This window comes from Bombina bombina, chromosome 1 (genome assembly GCF_027579735.1).
Source record: "Bombina bombina isolate aBomBom1 chromosome 1, aBomBom1.pri, whole genome shotgun sequence".
NCBI classification, from domain to species: domain Eukaryota; kingdom Metazoa; phylum Chordata; class Amphibia; order Anura; family Bombinatoridae; genus Bombina; species Bombina bombina.
This window is the reverse complement of record NC_069499.1, coordinates 567,355,377-567,382,832: the sequence shown is the minus strand read 5'-3', so window position 1 is coordinate 567,382,832 and position 27,456 is coordinate 567,355,377. Positions and strand designations below refer to the sequence as shown.

General features: G+C 39.8%; 1 protein-coding gene across 1 annotated transcript in view; it reads right to left on the bottom strand.

Annotated features, from left to right (window-relative positions):
- UNC80 (unc-80 homolog, NALCN channel complex subunit) overlaps positions 1–9,349 on the bottom strand; it is a 353,943-nt gene extending 344,594 nt beyond the window's left edge. Inside the window, exons 1-4 of the mRNA XM_053713382.1 lie at positions 9,258–9,349; positions 3,724–3,772; positions 1,511–1,667; positions 1,123–1,418 (exon numbers count right to left, since the gene is read on the bottom strand). Of these exons, the coding sequence (XP_053569357.1) occupies positions 1,123–1,418; positions 1,511–1,667; positions 3,724–3,772; positions 9,258–9,349 (594 nt within the window). The remainder of the gene's footprint in view (positions 1–1,122; positions 1,419–1,510; positions 1,668–3,723; positions 3,773–9,257) is intronic.
- Between the last annotated feature and the right edge of the window lie 18,107 nt (positions 9,350–27,456).

The window sequence follows — 27,456 nt, the reverse complement described above, 5'->3', positions numbered from 1 at the left end:
AGTCACATGATACCGGAGAGGGAAAATGGCTAATTGGGCCAAATTTGGACAATTCCACTTCGGAGTGTACTAACTTTTGTTGCCAACGGTTTAGACATTAATGTCTGTGTGTTGAGTTATTTTGAGGGGACAGAAAATTTACACTGTTATACAGGCTGTACACTCACTACTTTACATTGTAGCAAAGTGTAATTTCTTCAGTATATATGAAAAGATATAATAAAATATTTACAAAAATGTGAGGGGTGTACTCACTTTTGTGAGATACTGTATATATACTGTGTGTATGTATATATATATATATATATATATATATATATATATATATATATATATATACATATATAGAGCTGGTGGACGAAGCACTCACTAGTCTTATCAAATGTAAAATATAATTTTTGTAATAAGTGACGTTTCAGGGTGTTTACCCCTTCATCAGACCAACAAGAATGTGAAAAACAAACTTTTAAACCATGATCCCTCACTACACAAAAACACATATTGATATACACATCTATATGAGAATGTATTATGGACATAATTGATGTCATCACATTAACATGTTTTAGCGAGTTATTTGGCATCTTTCTTTTTCTTTTAGTGATGCCGATATTTTGTTTTTGTTTACGTGTATTACCATGGTAACCTTTTGGAGTTTTTTTTCTGTTGGGGGAGGGATCAGGTATGGTTTAAAAGTTTGTTTTTCACATTCTTGTTGGTCTGTAGAAGAGGTGAACACCCCGAAATGTCACTTATAATAAAAATTGTATTTTACATTTGATAAGACCAGTGAGTGCTTCGTCCACCAGCTCTATCTACTGCTTCTTAGCACCCTGGCATGTGAACTTTTGTTAGTGAGAGTGCACCTGCCTCTATACTATATATATATATATATATATATATATATATATACTGTGTGTATATATATTTTTATATATATATATATATATATATATATACACAAAATTAGTAGTGATGTGGGAGGGGCCATCTGGGTGGGTCTTTATTTCAAGGGGTGGGGTCTAGTGTCCCACCATCTTTAAAATTCATCAGCCGCCACTGGAAACTAGGCTAAAAACATCAATATTATATTCTGTGTACAGAAATAAAATATTTAATTACCTTAATTCTATGGACCAGAGGAGCAAATAGAAAAACAAAAAGTTCCACTGTTGCCATGGAATTCTGCAGGAACTTATTTCGAATTTTCTCATCCTCCTCATTAGCGTTGCTTTGCCTAGAGTGTGCTGGGGATCCTTGGTTGTCTTGATTAATAAAAGCATCACTTCCTCCTCCCCAGCCAGAGCTTCTGTCTCCACAAAACCTATCATTAGAGCAGTCTTGTGGTGCTTCAAGTAGCATCCAGTGAAGAGTATGAAGCAATTTGGTTTCTGCAACTCCGAGTTTATCCTGGTGCCCTGTTTATTAAATACAACTAAATTAAGATGATTGATCAGAATAGTAAAATAGTTCTATTGAATTTCAATGATAAATAAATATAAGTACAAACCTAGCTTGTTCCTGTTGGAAAGAAGAGTTGCTGTGCAGTGCAAAACATGCGGTAGTGCAGCCTGCACCAGCTCCCAGCGGGATATGCTTTGGATGGCTTCAGAAAGGGCAGGAGAGAGGCCATGTAATTTATTCTCAACCAATACTCTTTCAAAAGACTATAGAAAAGAAAAAGAAATAGCTAGTACTGAGGAGACATTATTTCATTTGACATAATAACTGGGAAGAATATACTTAATGCCATTAAATATACAAAATTTAAATATTAATATTAAAATATTTACCCTGTACCATTATTGTTGTAAAGGCTACAGCCAACTGCGGGGTGCAAAAATGAATTTAATTTATTTTAATGAACTATCCTATTAGATATGAAAGAGTAACTGCTATATGTATTTTTGTATGCAGCCTATGATAGACTGATCTTGGTACACAATGCCGAGAGATTGTAACAGGTCACCAATAGTATGTGTCTTAATTCAAAGAAAATATTTTTGATTTAAAGTACAGGTAGCCATTGATTCATGCCTGAGTTCTGCTTGTGATAAACACAGGGCTAGATTACAAGTGGAGCGCTAAATTATTGCGCTACCTCAAACAGGCAAATTTGCCCGTTAGCTGGAGCGCAATTATTGTTTAACATCCATTACAAGTGGCTGGTTATTGCAACCACTGTAGCAATTTTCACTCTGAAAATTAACCAGAGATTAAATCTTTGGTTCATTTTCTAAAAATGCCTCAAATGCCCTCAAAATAGAGGGCCTTATAGTTTTAAATTAATATAAGTAGCATTTTTTTAAAAAAAAATAAAAACAACTGCACTAGGCAGTTTTTGGGGTCTAAAGTTGGTGGGAGTGGGGTGTTAGAAAAAAAAACAGCACTGAAAATTGCCTCTACATTGCAGTCTATGGGAATTGTAAATATATATGTATATGATTATACACATATTAAAACATAAATATATATGTATATGATTATACACATATTAAAACATAAATATATATGTATATGATTATACACATATTAAAACATAAATATATATGTATATGATTATACACATATTAAAACATAAATATATATGTATATGATTATACACATATTAAAACATAAATATATATGTATATATTCATATACATATATATTTAAAAATGCTGCCCATTGCTGCGCTACTTACCCCCTTCACTGCGTGAGGTTCTATTGCCAACTGTGACAGCTTCAAAATGAGGATCCCATAGGAGCCTATAGAAGCATGCTCGCATTTGCATTGCAATTTACTTGTAATACCAGCGCACATTATCCTGCGCTGGTATTACAAAGTGGAGTGCTAATATCGCTTTCTCTCAAGCGATATTTAGAGCTCCACTTGTAATCTGGTACACAGTGTATACGCTGTAAATAAATGTAAAATATAAAAAAATACAAGTAACATCTACTAGAACTCAAAATATTGAAATACTATCCCGTGAAGTGCAAGGTCTCTTTAATTCCTGTGCAAATATGTCTTACTAGTCTCTCTCTCACAGTTTCAGATATTTATGCATTGCTGGTATTTTTTTACATAAACTTCAGTAAAAAAAAATTTGTAATACTTTTGGGCGTATGCTGCCAGTGCTGTAACTAACTGTTGCTGATGTGAATCAGTGCAAAAAACTGTCGTAAAATATAATTAATAATTTAAAATAACATCTCTGTTTATACACAATGATATGAGATGGCGTACAGTTGACTTGCAAGTTTAAATGTTCCTTTCTTCTGTTAACTATTCTAGTAAGCGAAATGTATGTCTCTATTGAAAGTGATCTATGAGTACATTTTGTTCATGGTATATTTTGTTATAATGTTGCTTTGATACTATTGTACTACGCATTTCTATTCAATAAAAAATATTTGAAACTTAAAAAAAAAAAAAAAAACATCTCTGAGTTTTTCTTAGAGTTTAACACTCTAAACACTGTATTTTCTACAGTGTGAATACTAATTAAAAATAGACCGATATAGATTGCATTAAATTACATTGAATTTTCAGAATTTCATAGACTTGTTACATTATAATCATTAATATAAATTTAGTTACAAAATATATATCTATGTCAGAGGCTCACTGTCATAAATATGCAATAGATTACTGTTAATTTTCATATACAATGCTAAATGCAGTAGTAGTAAGATACATAATATTTATATATATATATATATTATAGAAAACAAACCTACCACACAAGAGGCTTCATATTGCTTGCCCAGTTTAGGTCTCAAAAATGCACTACAAGAAACACAAGATGCATTTTTTAAAAGGTAGAAGACCCAGGAATGATTTACAATACAATTTGAACAAGCAGGAAACAATTACAAAATGGCACACGGTAATCAAGATAGAGATGAAAGATAATATTATTTGTATAAACTCTCATATATCCATCAGTAGTTACAAGATTTTGCCATTACATGGATTTGACAATTAAATGGTTAGTCTAGGCCAGGGGTCGCTAACCTTTCGAACCTCAGGGACCACTAAACGCACAATTTTTAACCCCATGGACCACTAACATGATTTTTTTTAAAAAGGTACAAACCTCTATAATGTGTATGTGTGTGTGTATATATATATATATATATATATATATATATATATATATATATATATATATATATGTATATTACACACACACATACTGTACATAACTAGTATAACCATAGCTAAGTTTACATTATTAATATATTTACACATTTTTAAGAATTATTTTTTCTAATTAACTAACTGAATGACAGAACAGAGAATTCTTCCAAATTACAGATGCAGGGTGAGTGCCAACTTTTTAGCTGGACACAAAGAGGCAGAAAGTGGGAAAAAAGAATTATGTTTTAAGGGACCACAAGACTTCCAAGTTACCTCCCCAGTTAGGAATTATTCAAAACTACTTATGATCATGGACAGACATTGGAGTCATAAATTAAGTTTATATCAGAAAGCTCTCAATATGGATGTGAGCTAACCACGACTGATGTTACTGACAATTACTATAATACTGGTGGGATATGGCTGATCTGCTGGATGGCAATTACTGGAATTCATGTGGAATAAAATTATTAGAATAAAAAATAATTAATATTTAATAAATTAAAAAAAGAAGATGGAGGGGAGGAAAACAAACAGTGATGTACGTCCATCTGAAGGAATTAGGAAAACTACTACAAAGAGACCGGTAAAGGGAAGAAAATAAATAAAATATAAGAGAGAATTTTTTTTTAAGATTTTCTTTTTTTTTTATATACTTTAATTCCACTATTTCAAGCCAAGACTGTACCAACCTCTGCTGGCTTTAGAATGGAAGCATCTTCCTCTGAGCAGCGCGCCGGGCGGGAGGAGTTAAAAATACAATTTAGCTATGCAAGTTGCGCAGTACTACGCAACGTGCATAGAGAGATTGTAATTTAACTCCTCCTCCGTCGGTTTTCACTGATGTCCAGCCAGACACTGTAGGGAGTTGCAGCGCGACCAGGGTGACACCATCAAAGGAGATTAATTCCTGCTTGATGGTGTCAAGGACCACCAACATCTTCTCATGGACCACCAGTGGTCCATGGACCACTGGTTGGCGAACGCTGGTCTAGGCTGATCCCCATTTACTTGAGATGTAGAAATCATTTTCAAGACCCATTAGCAGTAGTGATTAAATATTCCTGTATTAAACTGAAAGGTTAAAGTAAAATGGATATTGCTCAAAGATCATTGACACAAGCAAAGAATATGAATATACATTTATTTGGTTGGATTTTAATTACTCATATATTTCCATTAATCAAGAACTCCAGTGTGCAAGGAGTGGCAAGTAAAACACCACAATGGTTAATAGGGACGAAGAACTTTATTTAGGAGCTAAAAAGTGGATAAAACAGATTAGGAAATGGAGCAGAAAGACATGTTGAAGAGAAGAATGAAAACAATTAAGTGGGAAGATAAAATGAAGCCCAAGATTAAGTGAAGGAGGAGCTACAGGTAGACATTTCCTTACACAAGACGCAACTAAGATTTTAATCCACTCTCTCATCCTTTCCCATCTCAAAGACTGCAACTCCGTCCCCTCTGGTCTACCTAGCTGCCGCCTAGCTCCTTTACAATCCATAATGAATGTCTCTGCCAGGCTCATCTTCCTTACACATTGCTCTTCATCTGCTGCACCTCTCTGCCAATCCCTTCACTGGCTTCCTCTTGCCTCCAGGATTAAACACAAAATCCTCACGCTGACATACAAAGCCCTCAACTGCACTGCTCCCCCCTATATCTCAGACCTTGTCTCCAGATTTTCTCCCTCCCATCCCCTTCGCTCTGCTCACGATCTCCTACTCTCTTGTTACTTTCTCACATTCCAATTTACAGGACTTCTCCAGACTGGCCCCCATCCTGTGGAACTCCCTGCCTCGCTCCACAAGACTCTCCCCTAGTTTTAGCGCTCCCTAAAGACTCTACTATTCAGGGATGCCTACAACCAACAAACACTAACCTTTCCTTACTCCATCGCTTTCCCCTTGAACCCCTTAGAATGTAAGCCTATGAGCCCAGCTGTTTGTAGATCGCCTTCATAAGAGCCGACTACAAAAGTACAACTTTCGGCAGGGCCCTCTACCCATTTGATCCCTATAAATGTTATCCTGTATACCAACTGTGTTTATAGCGCTGCAGAATCTGTTGGCGCTCTACAAATACCTGTTAATAATAATAATAATACAGCTGGATAAGAAATTGTTGTAATACATAGAGTTACAAAAGTGGAAAGGCCAGGGTTCCAATTCTCAAAAACTCTCCAGTTGGGATTTCATTTATTTTACAGATTTTACAGGGTCAGAACTCACAGAGTTTTCTAAAAATAGGAGCACAACCTGAAAGTGCAAGAGACCTGTGAGTAGTCTCCCTTAAAAAGTAATTAAGCTCTCTGGGATGGAGAATCTCACAGGGGAGAGGTGTCACATTTCTGCTGTTCCTTTAAATTTCTCTCCTTACCTGGCTGCAGTTTTCCTAATAAATAGCACCTCCTCCATACAGGAAGTGCTTGGATATCATTACTGCTACCTACAGTAGCTTTGCCTGTGACTCTACTCAGAGAATCTTTTAATGTCTGTGTTTAAACTGTATCTTTTTCCATCTGCAGTTTTTCAGGAGAACCCATTCTATTGCAGTTTATTCCATTTCCATGCATACATAATTCTACCTGCCTAAAGTCCTGTTGGAAACTACTTTCTAAGTGAGTACATTTAAAGTTTATTTGCTGTTTGCCTTTTTATTACAAAACATCCGGAACTACTTTCTACTCCAGCGGATTGATCTGCCTTCAGTGTTTGCTTCCTCACTCTCTCTAAGGTAATCCCTTGCCATCCTGCTTATTTAGAATATCCTGCCTGTTTAAAGGTCAATTTCCTGATTCATCTAACTGTAAGCTTTGTGGACATTATTTTATTTTTGCTGCTAACCCGGACTTATTCTCCATCAGTTTGTTCTGCATATACCTGTATCTTTGCCGGGACTTTATTCTCTTAATTCAAATTGTTTGTCTCCTATTTTTGTATTATATCAGTTCCACTCTCTTTGACTGCCTTGTTTTACTTCTGCAGCTCTTATTCTTTGTTGGGCTTTATTTTTCATAAGTAAAACTTGTCTATATAAATTGCAGGTTTGTTTTGGAGTTTTTCTTACCATAAAACCTAATTTCCTTACCTGCATACATTCATTACTTAAAGGTTATCTATGTATTCAAGACCATCTTTGCTAGTAACTAGTAGAACAAGTTATTTTTCAGTAGGATTGTGATAAGAGGAAAGTTAACAGGGGAGTACCTGGTACTGATATAAAGTCTCAGTTTTCAGCAAATACAAAATAAATTGCAGAGTTTTCAATACATTTTAGGTCACACATGCTTCTAGTTTAATATACATTCATTTTTATGTCCGTTAAAGGGATAGGAATGTCAAAATTAAACTTGCATGATTCAGATAGAGCATGTCATTTTAAGACAATTTTAAATGTCTCTTGTGATTGGTTCACTAGATGTGTTCAGCTAAGCTCCAGTGGTGTATTGCTGCTACTTAAGAAAACAAAAAGAAGAGAAAGAAGAAAATTTGGTAATAGAAGTAAATGGGAAAGTTGTTTAACCCCTTCCTGTTGAGACTTATTTCTCTACATCGGAACAAAGTTCTGATTTAAACAAATAAGTAAAAATTGAAATTTCGCAATTGTTCATGCATTCGCATGAATTCAATGATGGGATTGGGTCAGGGTGGAGTGCCTATGATGCTAAGCACACCCTCCAGACCACGATCCCATCTAGGAAGCTTTTATGGTTTCTGGACAGCCAAACGGCTAGAACATTCCATGCCGTCCTAACAGCGCTAAAGCCCAGCGTAGTTAGGACGGCATGGAATGTCCTATCAGCGGGAATGGGTTAAAATTGTATGCTCTATCAGAATCATGAAAGAAAAATGTTGTACAACCTTCACCAGCATACAGCTGGTAAGTTAATTCGGTGATAGGTTCAGTTGAAAAATGCTTAGATTATATTATGAGGACTGTGAGAAACTCCCTTTCCAGCCCAAAGAATTATTATTATTATCAGTTATTTATAGAGCGCCAACAGATTCCGCAGCGCTAAGAATACCCCAGTCCAGCCCACTTTGGGAAACTGCAAGCTTCATTTCACAATACAATACAATTTGGAAAAAAGTTGCACATAATCTGCAAAGTGTAATGACAATTTGTACAAATCACAATCCTAAATACATTGCTATATGCAAAATCTGAACGAATTATTATTATCAGTTATTTGTAGAGCACCAACAGATTCCCCAGCACTATTAAAATGTAAAGTACAATGCTTAAATGTACTGAAACAAATAATTACAAATATGAAGTCTAAAGTCAATTAATACAAAACACTTTGTGTAAATACAACAAAACTCTCATTTTATACAGTGCTATATTGTACTGAGCTGTTGAGAAACAATAGTAAGGAGAAAATGGGGAAATGGAGAACATGCAACAGGGTTGAAAATATAATAGAAAGGGCCAAAAAAGAAGAGGAATTTATTTTGAAGATGTAGAGATGCTGAAAAATCAGAAAAGAAATAGGAAAATACTACGTGGAAAAAGACTTGAGGAGTGAGGAGCAAGGATCTGGGACTAGAGACTATAAATTATTATTATATAATTGAGAGAGAAACTTAAGAAGATAGATGGTAATGTGTATATATGATGAAGAATGTCTGGAGGAGGAAGAAATTACAAAAAGTAATTAGTAAAATAAATTAAAAAATCAGTAAAGAAAATATGATGAAGATTGTTAGAGTAACGCTGAGGCAATGAACTAAGGTAGACAAAAATGATGTGAAGCTATATGAGGCATCTTTATAGACAGTATTACGCATTTTGGAATCTCAGCAAACCGATGCTGTGCAGTAGTTTAGGGGTATCTAGAGATACACTGTGGGGCAGCTGCATACTACTGAGAAAGGTGCAGAGCAGATAAGGTATTTGTGGCGTCATTATGTTTAGTCTATGTAGCCTGTGAAGAAAATGTACTGAGCGATATGGAGCTTGGAAAGGGAGATATAAAGAGCGAATGTTATGATCTGTTTTTTTTAAAGATCATGTGAAAAAGCATTATGTAGAAACGGTATGCACAATATGTGATGATTGTGACCCCTAAGGGATCATGCCTCTGCAGATTTACTAAGCAGCACCGTAACGAATTTTACTGTACCTGGTTTGTCTCCAGAGGAAAATCTGGATGGGTAGCGGAACCCCCCGGTGCCTCTCCTGCTCTGGGCCCTCCGAGCTCTTACGTTTCACCATACCGGGAGCTGGTATCCTTCCCGTCTCTCTGCAAGCTCTGGGAAGATGTCTGCTCCCAGTTTTCAGCACCACCAGAGCGGACAGCGCCAAGACACATTCTGTCAGCGTCTAGTACTGCAACTCACATGCACATCTCAATGTCACTCAGTTTACTTACAAGGTGCTTGTTATTTGTCAAATCACTAATAATGCTAATTTGATTGGTTTCTTGGTTTTTAGGCGAAGCTAGTGATATTTCTCATGTAGTTTCTAAACTTAATAATTCTACGTACAAATGATAGAAGAACCAGATTTGCCTTTTGAAAGTGCATTTTATTTCTTGCTGTAAAGGAAGATTATAAAGTAGGTTGACTGAATATAAAATGTAACCTTTTTTAATTTGGATTCTAAATTTTTAGAAGTTGAGATCAAATAGGGCTGAGCATGCAATACTGCAGAGGTATTTCTTAAACTACGTTGAATACTACATTTTTTTGTTTATATAACATACTTTTAGATATTACAAAATGCAATCTTGAAGTAAAATCAGTAACTTTAAGCCACTTTGGATGCCGACCCAGTGTGACGTTTAGCATACACAATTTATGTGCATAAATATTATTAATAAAGCAAGTGTTTAATTGGTTTAACACAGTTGATAACAAATCATGAGCTTTTTTTTCTGTCTGAAACATACAGGCTTAAAAGGATATTAGAAACTGGTCAAAAATTAAATGTGCATGGGTGCACTTCAATGTGAAGCATAAGCATTTTTCTAATAAACTTTCATTAGCAAAAATGTTTCTAGTAAAAGTTATTACTGTTGTTCTGCAGCATATGCACAAATAATGTATGTAAAGGCCTGTGCACCAGTATTCATACGCACAAATCCTGTATTGTGTAAAGTCCTGTGCACCAGTATTCATACGCACAAATCCTGTATTATGTAAACTTTCATTAGCAAAAATGTTTCTAGTAAAAGTTATTACTGTTGTTCTGCAGCATATGCACAAATAATGTATGTAAAGGCCTGTGCACCAGTATTCATACGCACAAATCCTGTATTGTGTAAAGTCCTGTGCACCAGTATTCATACGCACAAATCCTGTATTATGTAAAGTCCTGTGCACCAGTATTCATACGCACAAATCCTGTATGTAAAGTCCTGTGCACCAGTATTCATACGCACAAATCCTGTATGTAAAGTCCTGTGCACCAGTATTCATACGCACAAATCCTGTATGTAAAGTCCTGTGCACCAGTATTCATACGCACAAATCCTGTATGTAAAGTCCTGTGCACCAGTATTCATACGCACAAATCCTGTATGTAAAGTCCTGTGCACCAGTATTCATAAGCACAAATACTGTATGTAAAGTCCTGTGCACCAGTATTCATACGCACAAATCCTGTATGTAAAGTCCTGTGCACCAGTATTCATACGCACAAATCCTGTATGTAAAGTCCTGTGCACCAGTATTCAAACGCACAAATCCTGTATGTAAAGTCCTGTGCACCAGTATTCATACGCACAAATCCTGTATGTAAAGTCCTGTGCACCAGTATTCATACGCACAAATCATGTATGTAAAGTCCTGTGCACCACTATTCATACGCACAAATCCTGTATGTAAAGTCCTGTGCACCAGTATTCATACGCACAAATCCTGTATGTAAAGTCCTGTGCACCAGTATTCATACGCACAAATCCTGTATGTAAAGTCCTGTGCATCAGTATTCATACGCACAAATCCTGTATGTAAAGTCCTGTGCACCAGTATTCATACGCACAAATCCTGTATGTAAAGTCCTGTGCACCAGTATTCATACGCACAAATCCTGTATGTAAAGTCCTGTGCATCAGTATTCATACGCACAAATACTGTATGTAAGGTCCTGTGCACCAGTATTCATAAGCACAAATCCTGTATGTAAAGTCCTGTGCACCAGTATTCATACGCACAAATCCTGTATGTAAAGTCCTGTGCACCAGTATTCATACGCACAAATCCTGTATGTAAAGTCCTGTGCATCAGTATTCATACGCACAAATCCTGTATGTAAAGTCCTGTGCATCAGTATTCATATGCACAAATCCTGTATGTAAAGTCCTGTGCACCAGTATTCATAAGTACAAATACTGTATGTAAAGTCCTGTGCACCAGTATTCATACGCACAAATCCTGTATGTAAAGTCCTGTGCACCAGTATTCATACGCACAAATCCTGTATGTAAAGTCCTGTGCACCAGTATTCAAACGCACAAATCCTGTATGTAAAGTCCTATGCACCAGTATTCATACGCACAAATCCTGTATGTAAAGTCCTGTGCACCAGTATTCATACGCACAAATCATGTATGTAAAGTCCTGTGCACCACTATTCATACGCACAAATCCTGTATGTAAAGTCCTGTGCACCAGTATTCATACGCACAAATCCTGTATGTAAAGTCCTGTGCACCAGTATTCATACGCACAAATCCTGTATGTAAAGTCCTGTGCACCAGTATTCATACGCACAAATCCTGTATGTAAAGTCCTGTGCACCAGTATTCATACGCACAAATCCTGTATGTAAAGTCCTGTGCACCAGTATTTATACGCACAAATCCTGTATGTAAAGTCCTGTGCACCAGTATTCAAACACCATGCCTGCTCAGAGAGTCAGCAGTGGCTTGTATGACACAAATGATGTCTTCAGAAGCAACACACACAACCCCCAGCTCTCTGAGAAGGTGCAGGATTTGAATACTGGAGTATGGGCCTTAATAGGATATGTGCATATGCTGCAGAAATACTAATAACTTTTACTAGAAGCATTTTTGCTAATGGTAGTGTATTGCAAAATGCTTCTATTTCACATTGAAATGCACCTATGCACATTTCAATTTTTACTTTTCTATCACTTTAACTTATTTATTAAATTGTGGTACTGGTAGTGTTATAGGTTGCAAGCCCAGATTTTCTGCATTGTTCAGCGTAGATTTTTAAATCCAAGTACTTAATTTTCCAGCAAAAACTAAAGAGATAGTAAAAGCTGGATCAAACAGCAGCAATAAAATATAAAATAAATACCTCAGGGTTCCTTAATGTGTATCCACATTATTCCATGTATAGATATAAATATTATGAATACCAACTGATTTCAAACACACCTTATAATGTTGGATAATAGGATACATGTATTTAAAAGGAATGATTTAATAGTTGTGCTATTTATAAGATGCTTTTTAGCACAATTGTTCATACATATAGCAATGCTTCTATAACAACTTCAAATACTAACCTAAAGGCATGTTTTGTAGATGTCACAGAAAGACATTCTGGCAGGCATGATCTGCGATAAGCCAAAGCAGAAATGTATTACATTTTATTATGCAATTCTTTCAAGCTTGGTCAGGAAGTAAATACCATATGATATTTGTTTTATAAATTCTCATATTTATATTTTATATTTTGCAACACTTTAAAGGGATACTAAACCCAATTTTTTTATTTCATGATTCAGATAGAGCATGAGATTTTAAGCACCTTTCTAATTTACTCCTATTATTAATTTTTCTTTGTTCTCATGCTATCTTGATTTGAAAAAGCAGTACTGTAAGCTTTAGAGCCAGACCATTTTTTGTTCAGCACATGGGTAGCACTTGCTGATTTGTGGCTAAATGTAGCAAACCAATCAGCAGCTCTACCAAGGTGCTGAACTAAAAAAATGGGCCGGCTCCTAACCTTTTATTACTGCTTTTTCAAATCAAGATAACATTAGAACAAAGAAAAAAAGATAATAGGAGTAAATTAGAAAGTTGCTTAAATTTGCATGCTCTATCTGAATCATGAAAGAAAAAAATGAGGGGTTAGTATCCCTTTAAATAGTATCATGGATTTAAATCCTTTAATTGAATGCCTCTAAAAGCAAACCATTCCAACCCACTGTGATGCATTTTTAGTATCTCTGATATAGAATAAAATATACAATATGTATTTTCCAAATGCTCTGTAAAATGAGAAAAAGGATCCAGATTCAGTGGTTCAAAAAATTGTTAGCAGAAAAATGTGCTAAATATGTGTCTTACAATTGCAATTTGAAAACATGAACAGAAAAAACATATAAACACATTACAATTCAGTATACTTCTTTCATTTATTTAAATCACGCTCATCTCTCTGTGTACGGCAGTAACTGCTGCTTGGATATGTTTTCAGCTATATGAGTCACACACATTTCTATTGAAAGGTTGCCATTTATTGGCCCAGTCAGTTTCCATAGTTACACTAGCTCTAGACCAGATCTCAAATAAATTAGATTTGTGTTTTTTAGTGGTCTCCATTTTGAATAACACACTGCATACTTATTTATTTACTTGTCAGGTTTTGTCAGGGAGTAGAGAGTGTTGAAAATATTTTTTTACATTTTTACTGTCACATTAACTATTGCTTATTTTAGACATTTTATCATTAGTCTTACTAACTGTATCATTTTCTTTTTTTAGCTTTGTGTGGGTTTTTTTGTCAATAGATCTACAGAATAGCCACCTTCTATTTAAATATTTGCTGTCTGGATGTGAAAGTGTTAAACCTGTAAATGCTCTGTTATTGTTTAAAAATGTGTTAATGGAAAAGAATAGTACTGCTTGCATTGTAAGCTGCCAATCTAACATGTATAGTCTGCATCATTTGTCTCTTAATCACAAATCAAAACTGAGTGCAATTAGTTTAATTATGGATTTTGGTATTCATCTTTTATAATGATATAACGGCATTATTTTCGAGATGACGAGTTCATGATAAATGCTAATTATAACACATATAATTAAAATATATTCTTGAAAAGCTTCAGCAAAAACATTTGTCTTTGTTTGTTTCCAATTCACTGGGCAAAGCCAGGAAAAGCAAAATTCAACAAAAAAGAGTAGAGAAGTTGAAATCAGTAATTAACATATTCCATACTAAATGGGAGACATTTAGTTTAGGAAGTTATACTAATAAGGATACTGTGTGATCTTAGGATGACAGTTCCTAAGTAAAATAGCTGCACACAGAATCCTATCAATTGTTTTAAAAGGTATTAAGCCCTACAGATGCCTGTTTCTATTTATCAAGGGTGATTGTTGATGGTTATAAAGACATGAAAATATTCTTCATATCAATTAAGTGCCCCATAGTTACAATTCTAGTTGGAGCATAGCCCAAACCTAACTGGATTGGTTTCAAGGCAAACACAATCAATACAAAATGTGTTGCAGGCAACTGAGTGGGTTTAATGTAAATACAGCAGATACTATTCTTGCAAAAATTGTCTTAATGATATTTTTTCCCAAATCCTAACAGTATAGCTGTAGTATATTTATCTGTGCACTGAGTGCACTTGCTAAGGGTTGTCATTGCATGTCTGTACTTACAGACAGGTTCATTCTGATGCAACTGGGTCCTAAGCACTCTCTCGCAGCGAGTGGTCAGCATACGCTGTCTGCATTTAACATTGCACCAGCAATGCTTGTGCACTGCTGCCCCCTACTCACTTGCAGCCAATCAGTCACAAGTAGGGACTGTCAATCATCAATATCGGATCGGTATGGTTTCCATCCAATGGCGGACAGGTTAAAGAGCAGCAAGACTGAAACGACAGGCCTCCAAAGCAGAAGTCACTGCTTGGTAAATGGAGCCTAAAGACTCAATAAATAATATCTCATTGAAAAAACATGCCACAAAAATGTAACTGGAAAATGGCAAGATTCAAAGACGTGTAATCTCCCCTAAATAGGTTAAGTGAATGGCAAAATCAGCTCCACTGATTTCAAACTCCCAACAACAGCCTCTATAAAACAGTACACCTCCTATACCCAACCACCAAAAACCTCTGCCTGCTGGTTGTGTATGGGATTCTGTGTTGTAGGCTACTTTGTTTGTATGTGAGAGACTACTGAGTTTGTGTGTATATGTGCAGCAGTATGAGATACTGTTGTTTGTGTGTATATGTGCAGCAGTATGAGATACTGAAGTTTGTGTGTATATGTGCAGCAGTATGAGATACTGTTGTTTGTGTGTATATGTGCAGCAGTATGATATAATGTTGTTTGTGTGTATATGTGCAGCAGTATGAGATACTGTTGTTTGTGTGTATATGTGCAGGAGTATGAGATAATGTTGTTTGTGTGTATATGTGCAGCAGTATGAGATACTGTTGTTTGTGTGTATATGTGCAGCAGTGTGAGATACTTTTGTTTGTGTGTATATGTGCAGCAGTATGAGATACTGTTGTTTGTGTGTATATGTGCAGCAGTGTGAGATACTGTTGTTTGTGTGTATATGTGCAGCAGTATGAGATAATGTTGTTTGTGTGTATATGTGCAGCAGTATGAGATACGGTTGTTTGTGTGTATATGTGCAGCAGTGTGAGATACTGTTGTTTGTGTGTATATGTGCAGCAGTATGAGATAATGTTGTTTGTGTGTATATGTGCAGCAGTATGAGATACTGTTGTTTGTGTGTATATGTGCAGCAGTTTGAGATACTGCCACATTTGTATGTGTTAAACAAACTACCTCTATAAAACAGTACACCTCCTATACCCAACCACCAAAGGATTCTGTGTTGTAGGCTACTTTGTTTGTATGTGAGAGACTACTGAGTTTGTGTGTATATGTGCAGCAGTATGAGATACTGTTGTTTGTGTGTATATGTGCAGCAGTATGAGATACTGTTGTTTGTGTGTATATGTGCAGCAGTATGAGATACTGTTGTTTGTGTGTATATGTGCAGCAGTATGAGATAATGTTGTTTGTGTGTATATGTGCAGCAGTATGAGATACTGTTGTTTGTGTGTATATGTGCAGCAGTATGAGATACTGTTGTTTGTGTGTATATGTGCAGCAGTATGAGATACTGTTGTTTGTGTGTATATGTGCAGCAGTGTGAGATACTGTTGTTTGTGTGTATATGTGCAGCAGTATGAGATAATGTTGTTTGTGTGTATATGTGCAGCAGTATGAGATACTGTTGTTTGTGTGTATATGTGCAGCAGTGTGAGATACTGTTGTTTGTGTGTATATGTGCAGCAGTATGAGATAATGTTGTTTGTGTGTATATGTGCAGCAGTATGAGATACTGTTGTTTGTGTGTATATGTGCAGCAGTTTGAGATACTGCCACATTTGTATGTGTTAAACAAACTACTTTTTTATGTGTATGTGAGGCAGTATGAGGCACTGCTGTATTTGTATAAGATAGACTACTGACTTTGTTTGTGAATGTACCGCAGCAATATATACTGCTTTTGGGTGTGTTTGTGCAGCAGAATGAGATACTGCTTTATATTATATGAGAGACTACTGAGTTTGTTTGTGTATGTACCACAGCAATAGATACTGATGTTGTGTGTGTTTGTGCAACAGTATGAGATACTGCTCTATTTGTATATCGGACACTACTGAGTTTGTGTGTGTGTGCAGCAGTACAAGATTCTGTATATGAGAGAGTACTACATTTTTTTATGTGTTTGTGTGGTTGTTTGAGATGTTTTTTTATTCATTAGCATTTATTATCAGGTATTTGTAGAGCGCCACAAGATTCTGCAGCGCTATAAACATAGGCGGTATACAAGATAACATTTACAGGGATCAAATGGGTTGAGGGCCCTGCCGAGAGTTGCACTGTTGTAGTCGGCTCTTGCGAAGGTGAACTACAAACAGATGGGCTCATAGGCTTACATGCTTACATGAATAGTAGAGTCTTTAGGGAGCGCTTGAAGCTTTCAAAACTAGGGGAGAGTCTTGTGGAGCGAGGCAGAGAGTTCCATAAAATGGGAGCCAGTCTGGAGAAGTCTTGTAAACGGGAATGTAAGGAGGTAATAAGGGTGGAGGAGTGGAGGAGAGTAGGAGATCATGAGCGGAGCAAAGGAGATGGGAGGGAGAGTATCTGGAGACAAGGTTTGAGATGTATGTCAGAGTGAGAATTTTGTGTTTAATCCTGGAGGCAAGAGGAAGCAAGTGAAGAGATTGGCAGATAGGTGCAGCAGATGAAGAGCGATGTGTAAGGAAGATGAGCCTGGCAGAGGCATTAATTATGGATTGTAAAGGAGCTAGGTGGCAGCTAGGGAGACCAGAGAGGATGGAGTTGCAGCAGTCGAGGCGGGAAAGGATGAGAGAGTGGATTAAAATCTTAGTTGTGTCTTGTGTAAGGAAATGTCTAATTTTCTAAATGTTTTTAAGGTGGAAGCAGCAGGCTTTAGCCAAGGACTGAATGTGAGGAGTGAAAGAAAGATATGAATCAAGTTTGCCCCCTAGACATCGGGCATGCGGGGTAGGGGTAATGATGGAGTTATCAACAGTTATAGAGAAATGGGGGGGGGTGTGTAGATTTTGAAAGAAGGGGGGAAAATAAAGAGCTCAGTTTTGGAGAGATTTAGCTTGAGGTAGTGAGAGGACATCCAAGTGAGAGGACATCCAAGATGAGATATGAGAGAGGCAGTTAGTGACACAGGTTAGCAAGGAAGGAGATAGGTCTGGTGCATAGAGGTAGATTTGGGTGTCGTCGGCATACAAATTATATTGAATACTTCTATATTTGTATGTGACAGTCTGATATGGGTCTGATGTGCAAAATATTACCAGGTCTGCCAAGAAATGTTCATTTTAGTCTCTCAAAACTCTTGCTGAAGTGTCCGAAAAGGTGGTCTGACTCTCGCTAGGCAGATAAATGGCGTTGTGCCTTCCATAAAAAAGTACAGGGTTTGCTGCTTTTCTACTTTTTATCACATCACCAGTAAATGGAAAGCTTAGCAGTGTGGAGGGGGCATACTTTCAAACATGTTTATACAACATGTAATGTAATGTTAGTTTTGTAAATATAAAAATGGTTTATGCTTTGTAATAGTCTATATATGAACTAAGTTTAACAGTAAATGCAGTATATCTCTTACTGAATTGCTCATATTGCCATTAAAAGAGTGTGAAAATGTTCACATAAACTAGCATGTATTGTTTAGAACATACCTACAATGTTTCCTTATTGTTATACAGGTTACTCCCATGGAACACCAATGTAACGCCTATACAATTTTTTTTATAATGAACCTATATGAGCTGCAGGATTATGGGTATAATGTTCATTTGTATATGACACGTTATATATAGATATTGTAAAACAGTATATTATGCATTTCAAGTAAGTTTATTTAAAAAACTTAATTTTGGCGTATTTCTTAAATTTTTAGAAACGAGATTTCATGTATGGTTTATTAATATCCTGCAGAAGACAGAAACTGCAAGCATTTTGGCTTACTATAGTATTTTTATTTTAACATTGTACTATGTAAATCATATTTATAAAAGAAGATATTTTTTTTAATATTGTATTAAATTTGGAATCACACTATTATTTTGCACATGCACTGTGATGGACTCTGGATACCCCAACTGGGTATTTCCGCCAAAAGGACCTTCTTCAACCCTAGAACCTGTAGCTGTAGTGCTGGAAGTAATAGCAACTAAGCCACCCTAATAACCAGACAAGACCAGTATTAAAGGGATACTGAACCCAAAATTTTTCTTTTGTGATTTAGATAGAGCATGCAATTTTAAGCAACTTTCTAATTTACTCCTATTATCAATTTTTCTTCATTCTCTTGCTACCTTTTTTTGGTTAAGTACTCTGGACAGCACTTTTTTATTGGTGGGTGAATTTATTCACCAATCAGCAAGAACAACCCAGGTTGTTCACCAAAAATGGGCCGGCATCTAAACTTGCATTCTTGCATTTCAAATAAAGATACCAAGAGAATGAAGAAAATTTGATAATAGGAGTAAATTAGAAAGTTGCTTAAAATGTCATACTCTATCTGAATCACAAAATAACAAATTTGGTTTCAGTGTCCCTTTAAGGTGAAACAAGAACTGATTTATTCACACAAATGCACACTATTTATACACAATTGCCATCTGATTTCATCTGAGCTTAATCCCATTAGGAGAACAAATTCCCCCCAGGCAGTCTGGTGCCTTCATAGAGGCCATAGAAACCTAGAGATCCCCACAATGGTTAGGTCCTAGTTTCGGGCTGATCCCGAGGGAGTGGCGGCTATTCCGGTATCAGTGGAGAGCTCTGGGCCCCCAGATGTCACAGTCCAAAAAGCGACATTATCCGTGGCTGGGGACCAGAGCGGTAGCCTGGCAAAGGAACTCAGGGACAATCCAAGGCCCCTCTGGAGCAATGGGCTTCCGGAGCGACCTAGGTTAAAGTTCCGCGGGGTATCTCTGGGGCTCCCTGCCGGTGAGTAGTTCCATAAGATGCCGTCTGGGGGCCGGTAAGGCAGAAAGGGGTAAAGTGGGTTAGAGATCAGCCCTTTCAGGGCAAAGTTCAATTACTGCAACCATCAAAGGGGACTGGTAGGAGACATAATAATCCAACTGGGGAAGGGTTCGTACTTTCAGCAGGAGGTGCCTACCAGAGGCGCGACACTCGACACGCCAAACAGAGAACCGAGGCAGGAGGCGCCCACTAGAGGCCCAAACCAGAGGCACCTACCAGGGGCCCGAGACCAGAGGTGCCCACCAGAGGTCTAAGACCGGAGGAGCCCACCAGAGGCCCAAGCCCAGAGGTGCCCGACAGAAGCCCGTGACCGGAGGTGCCTGCCATAGGCCCAAGACCGGAGGTGACCGACAGAGGCCCGAGGCAGGAGGCTCCTACTAGAGGCTAGAGAACGGAGGCACCCACCAGAGGCCCGAGGCCAGAGGTGCCCACCAGAGGCCCAAGACCCTAGGCGCCCACAAGAGGCTCGAGACTTGAGGCACCCACCAGAGGCCCGAGACTCGAGGTGCCCACAAGAGGCTGAGGCAGGAGGTGCCCAACAGCAGCCGGAGGTGCCCACAGAGACTCAAGGCAGGAGGCACCCACCAGAGGTCAGACACCGGAGGCGCCCACCAGAGGCCCGAGACCGGAGGCACCCACCAGAGGATCGAGACCGGAGGTGCCCACCAGAGGCCTAAGACCGGAGGCGCCCACCAGAGGCCTGAGCCTGGAGGTGCCTGACAGAGGCCCGTGACCGGAGGTGCCTACCAGAGGCCTGAGACCGGAGGTGCCCACCAGAGGCCCGAGGCAGGAGGTGCCCACCAGAGGCCCGAGGCAGGAGTCTTCTACTAGAGTCCCAAGAACGTAGGCGCCCACCAGAGGCCCGATACCGGAGGTGCCCACCAGAGGCCTAAGACCGGAGGCGCCCACCAGAGGCCTGAGCCCGGAGGTGCCTGAAAGAAGCCCATGACTGGAGGTGCCTACCAGAGGCCTGAGACCAGAGGTGCCCACCAGAGGCCCGAGGCAGGAGGTTCCCACCAGAGGCCCGAGGCAGGAGTCTTCTACTAGAGGCCCAAGAATGGAAATGCTCACCAGAGGCCCGAGACCGGGGGCACCCACCAGAGGCCCGAGATCAGAGGCACGAGGCAGGAGGCACCCACCAGAGACTTGAGGCAGGAGGTGCCCAACAGAGGCCTGAGGTGTCCACCAGAGGTCCGAGGCAGGAGGTGCCCAACAGAGGCCCAAGGTGCCCACCAAAGGCTGGAGGCGCCCACCAGAGGTCAGAGACTGGAGGCTCCCACCAGAGGCCCAAGACCAGAGGCCTGCACCCAGAGGCTCCCACCAGAGGCCCGAGAATGAAGGTGCACACCAGAGGCTCGAGGCAGGAGGCACCCACTATAGGCCCGAGCTCAGAGGTGCCCGACAGATGCCCATAACTGGAGGTGCCTACCAGAGGCCTGAGAACAGAGGTGCCTGCCACAGACCAGAGACCAGAGGCACCCACCAGAGGCTCGAGTCAGGAGCTGACCACCAGAGGCCAGAGGTGCCCACCAGAGGCCCAAGCCCGGAGGTGCCCACCAGAGGCCCAAGCCCAGAGGTGCCCATTAGACGCCCAAGACCAGAGGCTCCCACCAGAGGCCCAGAACCAGAGGCACCCACCAGAGGCTCAAGGCAGGAGGTGCCCACCAGAGGCCTAAGGTGCCCACCAGAGCCCCAAGACCCGAGCTGCCCACAAGAGGCCTGAGACTCAAAGCGCCCACCATAGGCCCGAGGAAGGAGGTACCTAACAGCGGCCCAAGGGGCCCAAAGAGGTCCAAGGCAGGAGGCGCCCATCAGAGGCCTGAGACCAGACGCACCAAACAGAGGCTCGAGGCAGGAGGTGCCCACCAGAGGTCACACACCGGAGGTGCCCACCAGAGGCCTGAACCAGAGGCACCCACCATAAGCCCAAGACTGGAGGTGCCCACCAGAGGCCTAAGCCCAGAGGCACCCACCAGAGGCCTGAGCCCAGAGGTGCCTGACAGAGGACCATGACCGGAGGTACCTACCAGAGGCCTGTGACCGGAGGAGCCCACCAGAGGCCCGAGGCAGGAGGTGCCCACCAGAGGCCCGAGGCAGGAGGCTTCTACTAGAGGCCCGAGAATGGAGGCATCCACCAGAGGCCCGAGACCGGAGGCGCCCACCAGAGGGCCAAGTTAGAAGGCGCCCAACAGAGGCATGAGGCAGGAGGCACCCACCAGAGGACTGAGGCAGGAGGTGTCCAACAGAGGCCCGAGGCGCCCACCAGAGGTCCGAGGCAGGAGGCACCCAACAGAGGCCCAAGGCACCCACCAAAGGCTGGAGGTGCCCACAAGAGGTCAGAGACCGGAGGCGCCCACCAGAGGCCCAAGACCAGAGGCCCGCACCCAGAGGTACCCACCAGAGGCTCGAGGCAGGAGGCACCCACTAGAGGCCCGAGTCCAGAGGTGCCCAACAGAGGCCCGTGACTGGATGTGCCAACCAGAGGTCTGAGACCAGAGGTGCCTGCCGCAAGCCAGAGACTAGAGGCACCCACCAGAGGCTCGAGTCAGGAGGTGACCACCAGAAGGCGCTCACAAAAGTCCAGGATTCCCAGATAGGATACTATTCCATCAAATTCATAATTTACATCGATTATCTCAGTTTAATAATCTTGGGATCATTTGTTAAAGGTGCATCAATTCACAAATAGTTTATAAATGAACACATGGATGAGCCAACAACAACCAATATATATGCAACCAACAATCAACATCTAGAACCTCGGTTCTCTGCTACTCATGATCTTGCAAAGATAAACCTTTCTACAAATTATATCAAGAAAATTAAGCAAATTAAATAAGAGATGTAAATATGAAATTTCTTAAAAATGGTATTATATATCTGAATCATGAAAGACCATTTTTGGTTTCATGTCCCTTTAAGGATTAACCACATAAAATATATATTTTAATAAATGACATGAATAAATAAAGCGGAAAATAATATATTAATGACATTTTTTTATTATGAAGACATAAAACATAAAGAAATAAGATAACTTTCAAAAAAGTCATAATGATAAATCAGCCCCATTAGAGCCATCTGACCAAGTGAAATAGTGCATCACAGTCCTTGGAGGGAGTTGACAAGGCCAACACAGCCCCATTGGAGCCATCTGACAAGGTGACATAGTGCATCACAGACCTTGGAGGGGGTTGACAAGGCCAACACAGCCCCATTGGAGCCATCTGACAAGGTGACATAGTGCATCACAGTCCTTGGAGGGAGTTGACAAGGCAAACACAGCCCCATTTGAGCCATCTGACAAGGTGACATAGTGCATCACAGTCCTTGGAGGGAGTTGACAAGGCTAACACAGCATCAATGAGAGCTGCCGCTCCAGTCCGATGCTGGCTGAAAATGCCACCGGAAGTCACAGGGGGAAGGCAATAGGTGTGGAGCCACAGGGGGTGCAAGCCAAAAATGCGGCCGGTTCCGCCGCAAAAACAACAATTGAAGAAAAGGTAATCAGCTGCACTAGCGGTGTGAAATATAAAAAATCCAAAATTTATTGATACAATTTAAAAACAAGGTACAGGCAGGCTAAGCAGACAGAACATCCTAACATGTTTCGTGCCAAACACGGCACTTAATCATAGAACAGGTGTTCATGGTATGGCCCCTTCCTTTTAAAGGAGCCATACCCAATAGCAGGCTATGTACAATTTAAAAAGACAGTACATAAAAACCTATACACTAAAGGAGAGAGAGAGGGAGACCCATGAAAAAGAGAAAGGAAAGGCTAGCTACAAATATTGAAGCACATCAATAGAACATGCACCAAAATTTAAACAGCCTAAATATTGCTCAAATGAATTAATACATTAATGCATTAATAAATTAAGTTAAACAGTGAACTATACCTAAAGCAAAAAACGGCTGTTATTTAAACTTAAAAAAACATTCTTGAAACAAAATGAAATAATATAAATACACAATGGGGTATGTTGTGGCATATAGATTGAGTTTGCTGCCTTAAATAGATATGTATCAAAAAGAGGTCATTATCACATTGGAGGATAACCAATAAGTTTGAAACCCACTAAAGTGTATTTTAATATGGGGTAAAGAATTATACATAAATGACTCTTCTATAATGTTTGGAGTATTAGATAACTAGTTATTTAGAGTCAATATTTTATGGTCCCAGCATGAGATACTGTACATTAGAGTAAATAAATAAGGTATGAAAAGGGAAACCAAATAAAGAAAGCCATTTATTCAAAATAATAAGACATATCCCACTCTCTATTTAAACCTGAGGGAGTTACAGTTTTGAGTTTGTGTATCCAGTATAACTCACGTTTCTGTAATAATTTACATTTATTCCCCCCTCTAATTGGAGATTCTACCTTATCTATCACTGTGACTGTGATTAGGGCCTCATGGGTGAAATGTACCTGATTAAAGTGTCTCGCCACGGCAGAGTCCTTATTGTAATTCTTGGTATCATTGATGTGCTCCCTAACCCTAGATCTGAGCCCCCTTGTCGTTTGTCCGACGTATTGGAGGGAACACATGCTACATTCAAGTAAATAAACGATAAATTCAGTTCTGCAGTTGGCGTAAAAATTGACCACAAACTTTTCCCTAGTTACAAAGCTTGAAAAGCTATTATTCTGTCTGATAACACCACAAGTGATGCAAGACCTTGCTCCACACTTAAAAGTACCTTTTTTTCCGGAGCCAATTGGCAGCTTGTTTTTTAATATAATCTAACAAATTTAGTACTTTACATATATTATCTTTGGCCTCTCTCTGTGGGACAAAACCGACTTGATCATAATGGATAAGATTGGGCAATATTGTGTTAATTCTGTTCACTAGGATTTTGGCATATATCTTGAGATCTACGTTTAACAAGGAGATTGGCCTGAAATTTGATGGGGTATCTGTTTTTTGCCAGGTTTAGGGAGAACTGAGATATGAGCCTGCAACATAGTATCAGGGAAAACTGTGGATTCTGAAATTTGATTAAACAGGGAGAGTAGATGCGGTACAAGTTGGGTTTTAAATAATTTATAGTATCGGTTGCTGAAACCGTCTGGGCCCGGGGCTTTCTCTGGTTTCAACTCTTTTATGGCTTCCAGCACTTCCCTCTCAGAGATTGGGGTGTCCAATAGCAACGCCTCATTGTCAGTAAGTCTGGGAAGAATTACCTTATCTAAATATTGCTCGCACCTTAGCTGGTGCGGGGTGAGCGGTCTGCTAGGAAATAAATTGTAGAGTCTGTGATAAAAAAATTTAAAGGAGTCTCCAATGGACTTTCTGTCTTCTATTGTGATGTTCTGTGTTGTTTTGAGGGAGTGAATGTATGAGCTGGCATGTTGTGTTTTTAACGCCCTCGCCAAGAGTTTCCCCGTCCTATTTCCTTCTCCGTAATATTTCTGTTTTATGTGTAATTGAGATCTCTGGGATTCAATTTGTAAGTGTTTATTTAATTCTTCTCTTTTCTCTTGGAGAATTTTAGCTAAAGCTTCATCTGCAGGACGAAGCTTCAGAGCAAGGTCGGCTTCCGAGACCTCTTGAGCTAATTTAGTGTATTCATTAAGGGATTGTTTTCGCTTGAGGGCTTTAAGTTTAATAAATTAACCTCTAATGTAGGCTTTATGGGCCTCCCAAACCAACGCGGGCGTAACTTCTGCAGTGTTATTAAGGGCAAAGTAAGTGTCCAGATGTTCAGCAAATGACTCTATCACTTTTTTGTCCGTCAGGAGAGAGTTATCTAGCCGCCACAAAAAGGGTTTGACAGGGGCAGATGGCCATATCATTTTGCACTCCACTAGGGAGTGATCAGACCACACCGTATGCCTAATATTAACCGTTTTAATTAGAGATAGGACCAGGTGATCTACTAGGATGTAGTCTAACCTCGAGTAGCTCTTTTGAGGGTTTTAGAAAAACGAATAATCCCTAGTTTGGGGGTGGGCATATCTCCACGCGTCATGAAGTGTCAATTTCTTAATATCCCTCCATATGGAGCAGAGAAATTTTGGATTATGTCGGGTGGCAGGGTTAGAGCTATCTATATCTGGTACCAGGGGGACATTGAGATCCCCCGCTACTATCAAGGGGCCTTTGGTTAAATCTGCAATTCTATTGGCAAAGCGTGAGAAAAAGAGGTCCTGACCTATATTAGGGCAGTATAAATTTATGATGGTTACTGGTTTGCCAAACAGCAGTCCCATGATACCTAAATATCTGCCATCTTTGTCTATAGATTGAAGCTGGAAAGGGATAGACTTGTGTATCAGTATACTGACACCATTAACCTTTTTATGTGAATTAGTGCTATGAAAATGTAATGGGTACTGAGTGGAAAAAAACCTAGGGATTCCTCCTGTTTTGAAGTGGGTCTCCTGTAGTAGGAGTATCTTCCCCCCCTCCCGCACAGATCCCTAATGGCCATACTTCTCTTATTAGGGCTATTAAAACCTCTTACATTCTGAGTGAGGATTTGTATGGATTGTGTGTTAAAGTGGGATGGCATATTTGGCCGGTTCTATTCTTAGAAATTTATGATGGTACAATCGTGTTAAACTCTGTGAGGGATAGTCAAGATCATAATAAACAAGTTTCATGTTGGAATGTAGCCAATGACAGTACAGCTGTAGATAAGTAAAGCAAAATACAAATGCATCATATATTCCTAAGACTTAATGTATATGGTGCACCCAGTATAGTGAAACAGATGATACCATAGACACTATTTCTTTACCCGGAATAGAGAAATGCAGCCAGACGATCAAACATGGCATATAGAAAACTCTCCAACATGACAAACATTATTACAAAATAAACTTAGATCAAATTTAGAACAACCAGCAGGGCAGGAACCCCTACCAATCGAGCTGTTACCTTATACCGCTCTTTCTCCCGCTGGTGTCTTCACTATCAACTAGCAGGGATCCCAGCCCCCAGGTCTGCATGCAGAACCTGCACCGCCTCAGCCCCCCCTTCTTAAAATTCCGGGGAAGGCCAAGGCAGGCAGGCCCCACAGCACTAGGGCGCAACTGGGACCAACAGCATTCATCATTGTGTAAAAGTACAGTTATAACTGTCCCATGTGCAGGAAAATCACTTCCCCAATGCAGTTGTGTGACCAGATTCTCGGGTCTCAGTGTTGACATTCTTTGTCGGGATCCTCTTCCACTCTGTTCTCTGAGGAAGTTGTGGAGCAGATCTAGCTTCCCCTGCTGTTGCTTCAATGAACTCAGCAGACGGGGAGGGTGGTGTGATCTCCAAATCTCTACAGACCTTTGGGATATCTTCAACAGAGTTAAAGATCAGTCGTCTTCCCCTCCAAGGGATTTGTATATTGAAAGGGTGACCCCATCTATAGGGGATGTTGCGTTGTCTCAGCTTAGCCGTAAAGTGTTTAAATTCTTTTCTTTTCTGTAAAGTTCTGGGCGTCAGATCTTCATATAGTTGAATGGGCTCTGATCTAAACTTGAGTGGGTATTTCTGCCTCGCTTTCTTCATAATCTCCTCCTTGATCTGGTATCTTGTGATTTTTACAATAACATCCCTTGGAGGCTGGTCTCCCAGAGGCTTTGCTCGCAAGGCTCTGTGGAAGCGATCTAGGGCTATAGTGGCTTCAGGATCAACCCCGATAATGTGGGTAAAGAGGCCTTGTAGATAGTCCTCCAACTCTGTTGCTGGTACTGTCTCTGGGATTCCCCTTATTCTAATGTTGCCTCGACGACTTCGATTTTCTAAATCATCCAATTTATTTTCCATCTGGAGTATGAGGTCATCTTGTGTCGCAACCTTGGAGCGAAGA